The sequence below is a fragment of the Pongo pygmaeus genome, chromosome 1, assembly GCF_028885625.2.
Source record: "Pongo pygmaeus isolate AG05252 chromosome 1, NHGRI_mPonPyg2-v2.0_pri, whole genome shotgun sequence".
Taxonomy (NCBI): domain Eukaryota; kingdom Metazoa; phylum Chordata; class Mammalia; order Primates; family Hominidae; genus Pongo; species Pongo pygmaeus.
In genome coordinates, this window is record NC_072373.2 from 229761921 (window position 1) to 229771401 (window position 9481).

The 9481-nt window shown below is 66.6% G+C and overlaps 1 protein-coding gene across 2 annotated transcripts; it reads left to right on the forward strand.

Annotated features, from left to right (window-relative positions):
* The first annotated feature begins 577 nt into the window (after nt 1-577).
* MXRA8 (matrix remodeling associated 8) lies at nt 578-7775 on the forward strand. Of its 2 annotated transcripts, XM_054445345.2 has the most exons (10): nt 578-1959; nt 3719-3742; nt 4708-5010; nt 5108-5209; nt 5301-5771; nt 5943-6098; nt 6220-6259; nt 6346-6422; nt 6524-6604; nt 6822-7775. In XM_054445345.2, the coding sequence occupies exons 1-10, from the start codon at nt 1911-1913 to the stop codon at nt 6845-6847; spliced, it is 1329 nt and encodes a 442-aa protein (XP_054301320.1). In that variant the 5' UTR covers nt 578-1910; the 3' UTR covers nt 6848-7775. The 2 variants fall into 2 exon arrangements, with proteins under 2 accessions (XP_054301320.1, XP_063516908.1); XM_063660838.1 differs by having other exon boundaries at nt 599-1959; nt 6346-7775.
* The last annotated feature ends 1706 nt before the right edge of the window (nt 7776-9481 follow it).

Here is a 9481-nt window from a genome sequence, read left to right on the forward strand (position 1 = left end):
GCTGAGGGCTGGACAGGGAGGGTCAGGGAAGGGGCCTGGTGGCCTCCTCAGCCTTTTGCTCCTTGCCCAGGGCCCCAGGGGGGTCAGCTGTCCCCAGGTGGCCCTCTCAGAGGTCAGGGCCCTCTCAGATGACAGCCTCTGGCCTGCATCTCAGCTGGCTGGGCCCCCGAAAGTGTGGCTGGAGGCCACTGCCCGGAGAGGGACGGCCCTGCAGAGTGTGGTGAGCCCTGGCCTGAGGCTGTAGTGTGGACCAGGCGCCCCTCTCAGCCCTGCACCTGGAGCCGGGCCCTCCCAGACGCGAGGGCCAACCCTGTCCCCCCACCAAACTGCTGTCCGTCCTCCCTCCATGGGGAGAGAGGGAACAGGGAGAGTGACAGAAGGAGCCAGAGAAGGAGCCAGAGACTGCAGAGGCCAAGGCTCCAGAGTGTGTGATGGAGACAGACATGGGCGGGCAGGCAGCTGCCAGCACTAATACAAACCAGCTGGAAAAACAGGAGGAGAGGCCAGCAGAGGCCTCGAGGCCAGCCAGGTGGGGCTTGTTTTTCCAGAATGAAAGGCCCAGGGAGGGAGTGGGGGTGGCGGGACGTGTTCAGCCCTGAAGCCGGTTTGGAAAGGCCCGGTTTGGAAAGGCCCGCCGCCTGGGCCGGGACCCTGCTGAGGAAATGGGTCTGACCGGGCCGGGGTGGGGTGGTGTCTTCTGTCCTCACGCCTGTCCGTGTCCTGCCCGTTCCTCTCACTGGAGCAGCAGCAGGTCCCCCTCCCCTCACCCTGAGACCAAGACTCTGATCTGCACTGGGCTTCCCACTGTCTGAGGACTTGGGGACCAGAGCAGGGTTCAGGGGTGAGCCCCCCACCCACCCGGGGCCCCCGGGGCCTGTAAGGAGAGCTCACTCCAAGTGGGCGGGCGGAACTATGCATTGAGGGTTTCTTGTGGTTGTGGTTGTTCAGATGCTTTTTCCTTGAGGTTTGCTTAATTAGAAGGAGTTGGGTTTGGTACACAGTGCAGGCTCTGTTATTTCGCATTTGTTTATGTGACTTTGTAAGTTTTCCCACAGTTTCAAATTTGTGCCTTCCGTGGCGGGGGTCCCCCTCTCCCCTTTCTCCAGGAGCCCTGTAATCCAGCACCTGGTTTCAGGGACACCAGGCTGCGCCCTTAAAGGTGGGCAGCCCCAGGGGACGGGGCCAGCAGGGGAGAGGTCTGCTCACCCCAGCACCCCCAGGCCTCCCAGTGCTCAGGGCCCCCCGTCCCGGGCTGGCTCTCCAGGTTGTAAAGGGGACTAGTGACTGGCAGCGTCCATCATCCTGGCCCAAGGGAGCCCACCGTGGCCCCCAGAGGAGACGGGTACCAAGGTCATGCAGGGCCAAGGCTTGGAGCTGGAAGGGCCACCTGGTCTGAAGGAGGGTACCAGGGTGCACCGTGGTTGGGGGCGGTCTCAGTGCTGGAAGGCCTTTCTGGGGCCTGGAGCAGACTGAGGGGAGGACCCTGCTCTGAGGTGGCTCACGGTCGGGGGAGGCCAGAAGTGGGGCCGAGGGGCCACTCACCCAACAGTCCCAACCCTGCACCACAGGCCCGGAAGGCTCCCAGATGTGAGACACCCTCACATGGTGTCAGGGGCCCACGCCCTCAGACCTTCTTGTCCCTCCAAGGGTGGGGTCACTACCCCCTCCCCAGGCCTGACTGGTGAGGGGCTGGGCCTCTGCTCCCACACTGCCCCTCCCCAACAGGCCAGCAAGGATGGGGGAGGCCAAGGGGCCCGGGAGGAGCCAGAGGGGGCGGTCCCCAGACCGTAGACAGGCCCAGGGCTCCGTGATGTCACCGCGGGTGCTAAGGAGGGGGAGGGGGTAGGGCTGTTTTTCTGGAGAGAGACTTAAGAGCCGAGTGGGACAAAGCCTGGGGCTGGGCGGGGGCCATGGCGCTGCCATCCCGAATTCTGCTTTGGAAACTTGTGCTTCTGCAGAGTGAGTGTGGGGCCCTGGGAGGCAGGTGGGGGGCGGCATGTGGGGCTGCGCGAGTCCGTTACGGACAAAACCGCCCGTTTGAGCTTGGGCCAAGAGGAGTGGGAAGGTCCCACCAGGGAAGAGGACGGGTCTGGGGGCGCTCGGGAGAGCCGCTTGCCGGAGGGTGTGACGTCTTCAGTTAGACTTTGGCCAGCCTCCCCTCCTAGGGAGTTGGAGCCCAGAGGGCCAAGAAGGGCTGGGGGCCCAGGCACGGCGGTGTCTCCCTCAGGGCCCCTCCTGCACCCCCTCTTGCTGGGGCTCCATTTAGGGAGTGGGTCAGTGATTGAGGGGGACCTGAGAACTGTGGGGTCTGTTCCAGCCCCTGCTCCCAGGCCTGGGCTGGCCGCTGACCCGGCACATTCCTCTGGAAAGCTCCCAGGCTCTCGGCCACATCTCTGGGGCAGTTTTCACGTAGGATCTATGGGAGGGAGAGCAGCCCCTAGTGATCAAGAGACACAGGATAGAAACAGCTTTTATCACCCACGGGCCCTGGGGTGCACAGACTGCAGGGAGGCCACGGAAAGTGGAGAGAGACAGGGACCCCCAGGCCAACCCTTTATTGGGATCAGGGCGTTCTGCATACAGGTTTCCCTCAGGGAATTTTTTTGGACACAGTTTCTCTCTCGCCAAGGAGGCTGCAGTGCAGTGGCATGATCTTGGCTCATTGCAACCTCCACCTCCCGGGTTCAAGTGATTTTCTTGCCTCGGCCTCCCAAGTAGCTGTGACTATAGGCGCCCACTACCACCACGTCCGGCTAATTTTTTGTATTTTTAGTAGAGATGGGGTTTTTCCATATTGGCCAGGCTGGTCTTGAACTCCTGACCTCAGGGGATCCACCTGCCTTGGCCTCCCAAAGTGCTGGGATTACAGGCGTGAGCCACCACGCCTGGTTGGGGGAGTTTTAACTGGTGGGTTTAAGGCAAGCGGCATGAACACTGTGGGGCTACGCTGACTGCGGGGGGACTCCACGGTGCGGCTGCACAGTCCATGTGGGGCGTGGGGTCCGTGGGGACACAGGGGGAGTCACCAGGGGACAGTGCGTAGGGCAGGTGTCTGGGTGGGTCAGCTCGAGGAAGGGGGATGTGAACTGGAAACTGTCCCGGGTGGCAGCCCCGCTTCCGGTCAGAGAAAGTCCAGCCTAGATTCAGAGTGGATGCTGAGGCGGCCTACGACAATGGGAGTCCCTCAAGCAGGAATGCGGGCCTGTGGCGTGGCGGCCGGGGTCACGACCCACATTCAGCCTTCAGGCCTCTGCCCTGTGGAAGCACCTCAGGGGCTGCGCTGAGCCTTAGATGTGGTGTGGGGTCCCCAGCGTCTGAGGGTCCAAGGACCCTCGGGGGCTGGGGCACAGCCCTGGAGGGAGCGTGGGGGATCCCACACATCCAGCCTCGTTGGTGCTCTGGGTGACTTGGGTGCAGCCAGGTGGAGTGGCCCCGGTGACAAGCACACACCCCAGAACCGGCTGGCTTGGAGCCAGGCCCTGGTCCACACCCACGCTCTGGCTTCCCCACTCCCCAAGGGCAGGTGCAGTCCAAAGCCCAGCACGGTGGCAGGGAGGGCTATGTAGGTCTGTGTGAGAGGCGTCCTCCCTGCACCGAAGTGGGTCTCACAGCACCCATTTTGTCCAGGACTACAGGAGGGACTCTGGGGGACAAGTGGGGGGTCCTGGGGCTGGGTGGGGCTGTGGGTGGCCTCTCCAGCTCACTCCTCTCCTTCCAGGCTCTGCTGTCCTTCTGCACTCAGGTTAGTGACCCCAGCCCCAGCTGCCCGCCCCCACTCCCCCTCAGCCCCTCCTATCTTGCCAGGCCCACCCCCCGGGGGTCCTCGGGCCCTGCCCCTCCCCCACTGACTCCCCCTTGCTAATCAGGACCCTTGGGCATCTTCCCTCGCCCATAACTCCTCCTCCCCCAATGACTCCTCTTCCCCCACCAGGGCCCTCGGGGGCCTGGCCCTCCCCCACAGACTCCCCCACACCCACCAGGGGCCTCGGGGGCCCACCCCTCCCCCACAGATGCCCCCTCCGCCACCAGGGCCCCGCCCCTCCCCCACTGACTCCCCTTCCCCACCAGGGCCCTCAGGGCCCACCACTCCCCCACGGACTCCCCATCCCCCACTAGGGTCCTCGGGCCCCGAGACTCCCCGACTGACTTGCCCTCCCCCATGGACTCCCCCTCCCCCATGGAATCTCCCCCATCACGAGGGGCCTCAGGGGCCCACACCCCCCCAAAGACACCCCCAACCCCACCAGAGACCTTGGGGCACGCCCCTCCCCCAGTTACTTCTCCTCACCCACCAGGGTCCTCAGAGCCCGCCCCTCCCCCACTAATTCACCCTCCCCCATCAGGACCATCAGGGTCCACCCCTCCCCCAGATACTCCTCCTCCCCTACCCAGGCCCTCAGGGGCCTGCCCTACCCCACGGACTTCCCCTCCCCCACCAGGGCCCTGCCCCTCCCCTACTGACTCCCCTCCCCCACCAGAGACCTCGGGGACCCGCCCCTCCCCCAATGACTCCCCTTCCCCCACCTGGGCCCTCAGGGGCCTGCCCTACCCCACGGGCTTCCCCTCCCCCACCAGGGGCCTCGGGGGCCCGCCCCTCCCTTACAGGCGCCCCTCCCCCACCTGCGCCCCGCCCCTCCCCCCACTGACTTCCCCAACGAGGGCACTCGGGGGCCCACCCCTCCCCCACTGACTCCCCTCCCCCACCAGGGTCCTCGGTACCCGCCGCTGCTGGCAGCTCCGTGGTGTCCGAGTCCGCGGTGAGCTGGGCGGCGGGCGCCCGGGCGGTGCTCCGCTGCCAGAGCCCGCGCATGGTGTGGACCCAGGACCGGCTGCACGACCGCCAGCGCGTGCTCCACTGGGACCTGCGCGGCCCCGGGGGTGGCCCCGCGCGGCGCCTGCTGGACTTGTACTCGGCGGGCGAGCAGCGCGTGTACGAGGCGCGGGACCGCGGCCGCCTGGAGCTCTCGGCCTCGGCCTTCGACGACGGCAACTTCTCGCTGCTCATCCGCGGTGCGGGGACCGGGGCCGCGGGGTCGGGGCAGGGGACCGGGGCCGCGGGGTCAGGGGCACCGCAAGGCTCACGCGCGGCTTCCTCCTGGGTGCGCAGCGGTGGAGGAGACGGACGCGGGGCTGTACACCTGCAACCTGCACCACCACTACTGCCACCTCTACGAGAGCCTGGCCGTCCGCCTGGAGGTCACCGACGGCCGTGAGTGCTTCCCCCCAGTCCCCCAGCTCCCGCCCCTCGACCCTCGACCGCCGCCCCGGCCCGCGCGCCGCTGACCGCGCCCCCTCCGCAGCCCCGGCCACCCCCGCCTACTGGGACGGCGAGAAGGAGGTGCTGGCGGTGGCGCGCGGCGCACCCGCGCTCCTGACCTGCGTGAACCGCGGGCACGTGTGGACCGACCGGCACGTGGAGGAGGCTCAACAGGTGGTGCACTGGGACCGGCAGCCGCCCGGGGTCCCGCACGACCGCGCAGACCGCCTGCTCGACCTGTACGCGTCGGGCGAGCGCCGCGCCTACGGGCCCCTTTTTCTGCGCGACCGCGTGGCCGTGGGCGCGGACGCCTTTGAGCGCGGTGATTTCTCGCTGCGTATCGAGCCGCTGGAGGCCGCCGACGAGGGCACCTACTCCTGCCACCTGCACCACCACTACTGCGGCCTGCACGAACGCCGCGTCTTCCACCTGACGGTCGCCGAACCCCACGCGGAGCCGCCCCCCCGGGGCTCTCCGGGCAACGGCTCTAGCCACAGCGGCGCCCCAGGCCCAGGTGAAGGAGGCCTCCCTGGGACCCGGGAAGGCGGGAGCCCACCCCACTGGGGGTTGCTCTCGCTCGCTGTCCGTTGCCCGAGGCCCGCGGATCCCAGCGGGGGCCGTGGCCCGGGTCGGGTCGCAGGTCTTGCTGGTACCTGACGCCGCCCCGACCCCGCGTCCCCCGCAGACCCCACGCTGGCACGCGGCCACAACGTCATCAACGTCATCGTCCCCGAGAGCCGAGCCCACTTCTTCCAGCAGCTGGGCTACGTGCTGGCCACGCTGCTGCTCTTCATCCTGCTGCTGGTCACTGTCCTCCTGGCCGCCCGCAGGCGCCGCGGAGGTGAGGCTGCCCCGGCAAAGCCAGCGGTCCCCGGAGACTGAGGTGGGCGGGAGGGCGGTCCTCTGGGCTGGGGGACCTGCGGAAGGGGCGGCACTGCCCCCAATGTGAGTCTCCTTCCCAGGCTACGAATACTCGGACCAGAAATCTGGAAAGTCAAAGGGGTGAGTGCCCCGCTCCCGGCCGTCCTGGGGACCAGGGCCCCCTTCCCCCTACCCAGCTGTAACCTCCTCCCACCCTCGCCATCCAGAAAGGATGTGAAGTTGGCGGAGTTTGCTGTGGCTGCAGGGGACCAGATGCTTTACAGGAGTGAGGACATCCAGCTAGGTGAGGCAGTGCTGGGACACGGGGGCACAGGCATGGCTACCAGGCCCGGGCTGGGAAGTGCATCCTGGGAGGGGGGACCTCAGCCTGCTCTCCTCTCACAGATTACAAAAACAACATCCTGAAGGAGAGGGCGGAGCTGGCCCACAGCGCCCTGCCTGCCAAGTACATCGACCTAGACAAAGGTGAGCGGCGGGGGTGACCTCAGCCCATCTCAGAGCCCTGCCTGTTGCCATTCCACCTCACCTGGGACAGCCAAGGGCAGGCACCAGCCAGGCCCGGGGCCCCTGCCACCTCAGGCTCAGAAATCCCTGGGGAGTCCTGCTGGGGGTCTGCCCTGCATCTCCCACTGTGATGAGGGTGGAGAACAGACGCCGACCCGTTGGCGCCCTTGGTTTCCAGGGTTCCGGAAGGAGAACTGCAAATAGGGAGGCCCTGGGCTCCTGGCTGGGCCAGCAGCTGCACCTCTCCTGTCTGTGCCCCTCGGGGCGTCTCCTGATGCTCCCAGGCTCACCCCCACTTCCAGCGGCCGGTCCCGCTTTCCTGGAATTTGGCCTGGGCGTATGCAGAGGCCGCTCGCACACCCCTCTCCCAGGGGCTTGGTGGCAGTATAGCCCCCACCCCTTCGGCCTTTGCTCATGGGTGGCCCTGCCCACCCCGGCACAACCAAAATCCCACTGATGCCCATCATGCCCTCAGATCCTTCTGGGCTCTGCCCGCTGGGGGCTTGAAGACATTCCTGGAGGACACTCCCATCAGAACCTGGCAGCCCCAAAACTGGGGTCAGCCTCAGGGCAGGAGTCCCAGTCCTCCTGGGCTCTGCTTGTTGGGGGCTGGGAGACATTCCCGGAGGAGGACACTCCCGTCAGAACTTGGCAGCCTTGAGGGTGGGGTCAGCCTCAGGGCAGGAGTCCCACTCCTCCTGGGGTGCTGCCCGCCGCCGAGAGCTCCCGAGGGCTCCTCCGCCTGTACCACCATGCAGGACTCCAGGCACCATCTGTTCTCCCCAGGGACCTGGTGACTTGGTGAATGCCAGCCCTTGCTCCTCTGTGCTGTTTTGGGCCACCTGGGGCTGCACCCCCTGCCCTTTCTCTGCTCCATCCCTACCCTAGCCTTGCTCTCAGCCACCTTGACAGTCACTGGACTCCCTGTGACTTCCGACCCTGACACCCCTCCCTTGCACTCTGCCTGGGCTGGAGTCTAGGGCTGGGGCTACATTTGGTTTCTGTACTGGCTGAGGACAGGGGAGGGAGTGAAGGTGGTTTGGGGTGGCCTGTGTTGCCACTCTCAGCACCCCACATTTGCATCTGCTGGTGAACCTCCCACCATCACAATAAAGTTCCCATCTGATTTTTAGACTTTGCCCAGGTATGCTTCTGAAACTCTGGGCCTGGGAGTCCTCACATGCCTTCCTCATCTCCACCTGGAGCCCCTGACATCATCCCATTCCTTGGCTGAAAGGTCTGGGTCTGGGTCCTCTGGGAGTCAGTGTCCTGGGAAAGGGACCTTTGAGCTAGTTGTGAGGCTTCTGGTCGTGGAGAAGTTCAGATTCCCTTGAAGGCCGACCTGGACGTGGGGGGAGGGGACGTGGTGGTGGCTGTGAGGCCAGAGGGGAGACTGTGGGAACACAGCTCTCGGAGAGGAAGAGGGACGAGGAGTAGGAGTAGTGGGATGCGGGTCAGACACTTGCAAAGGGGGAGGGAGCAAGGAGGCTCCAGCAGAGACAGCCCGGGACAGCACGGTGGTTCCAAGAGAGTCTTGGCCAGGCCAGCATGGATCTGGCCCTAGAATCCTTTCCCGCTCAGGCATCAGTTGGTCGGGTGCAGGATCTCAGGACACGTTCAGGCGGCGGGAGGAGTGGCGGGAGCAGGAAGGCCTGTGGCCTGGGGTCCTGGCAGCACAGACCAGCGACTAAGTGCTGCTTCTTGAAGCCAGCGTCACCACCAACCCCATCCTCCTGTCCTCCCAGGACAGTGGGAGTGAGAAAGGGTGACGGTTGCCCACAAGGACCCCACACCAGCATGGGTGGGGAGGGAGGGAGGGAGGCTGGTCTGGGGAGGTGTGGCTTGAAGATACACCCCCCTCCCAGCCCGGTGACCTCTGGCCTCACCAGTGGCCACACCTAGCAGGGCCCCAGCTGGACCACATACGCGTCAGCAGCGGGACTGGCCTCAGGCCTCTGGCTTCCAGCCTCTCTTGAGACCTAGCCTGGGGTCAGGCCCTCAGGGCAGGGACGGGCTTCCTCCCTCCCTGGGGCCTCAACAGATAGCCCCTCTTAGGTCTTCCTGCCTGGCTTCCGACCTCTGCGGAAAACAAGGGCTGCGGGAAGGTGGCCCAGGCTCCAGGCAGAGGGGGCTGGCGGCTGAGCTGTCCGGGCTTGGCTGAGCGGACGCCACAGTTCTCCCTCTCAGAGCCCGGGTGCAGGGTCAGGACCCCAGGCCCAAGCTGACCGTCAAGCACCGGTGCCAGCACTGATGGGTTTCTCTCTGAGCCGGTGCAGCCCCGAGCATGGTCAGGGCCCGATAGATGCGAGTTCCAGACTCCTGCCGGCTTCCTGGGGACGGGGACCAAGGGACCCCACCGCACTCTCTTCCCCATCGCTCCAGCCCCGTCCAGCCCACTCCTCACTCTCCCCATCGCTCCAGCCCCGTCCAGGCTTCCTCCTCACTCTCCCCATCCTGGGCCGCCCTCTAGTGGCCTCCGCGCTTCCTGCTGGGGTCGGGCTGGGAAGGCCTCCAGTCCTTCGAGCCCCGGAGCAGTAAGCGCGGACGCCCCGCGGCCTCAGGCGACGCATCGGAGGTCTCCCCTGCCTTGCGGAGGACCCCAGGACGAAACCCCTCCCGCCGCCGCGCGCTCCGACGCCTCCGTGAACGCCCGCGCCCCCGCGCGCCCCGCATCCGCTCGGCCTGCGCCTGCACCCCGTGGGACCCGGCAGAGACCACACAAGTCGGGAGCCTTCGCGGTGGCGCAGAGGGACCGGGCGCCACCTCAGCGCCGCGCACCCGGCGTCCCCGGGGTCCCTCCGCCCCACCCGAGCGCCCCGGCGGCCACGGGCCCACAGC

Bases quoted from the DNA above. Each gene is read 5' to 3' on its own strand.
- MXRA8 (XM_063660838.1), top strand. From the start codon at position 1,911: ATGGCGCTGCCATCCCGAATTCTGCTTTGGAAACTTGTGCTTCTGCAG. The intron at 5,011-5,107 runs GTGCGGGGACCG...CTGGGTGCGCAG, and splicing joins CTTCTCGCTGCTCATCCGCG to CGGTGGAGGAGACGGACGCG. The intron at 5,210-5,300 runs GTGAGTGCTTCC...CCCCCTCCGCAG, and splicing joins CCTGGAGGTCACCGACGGCC to CCCCGGCCACCCCCGCCTAC.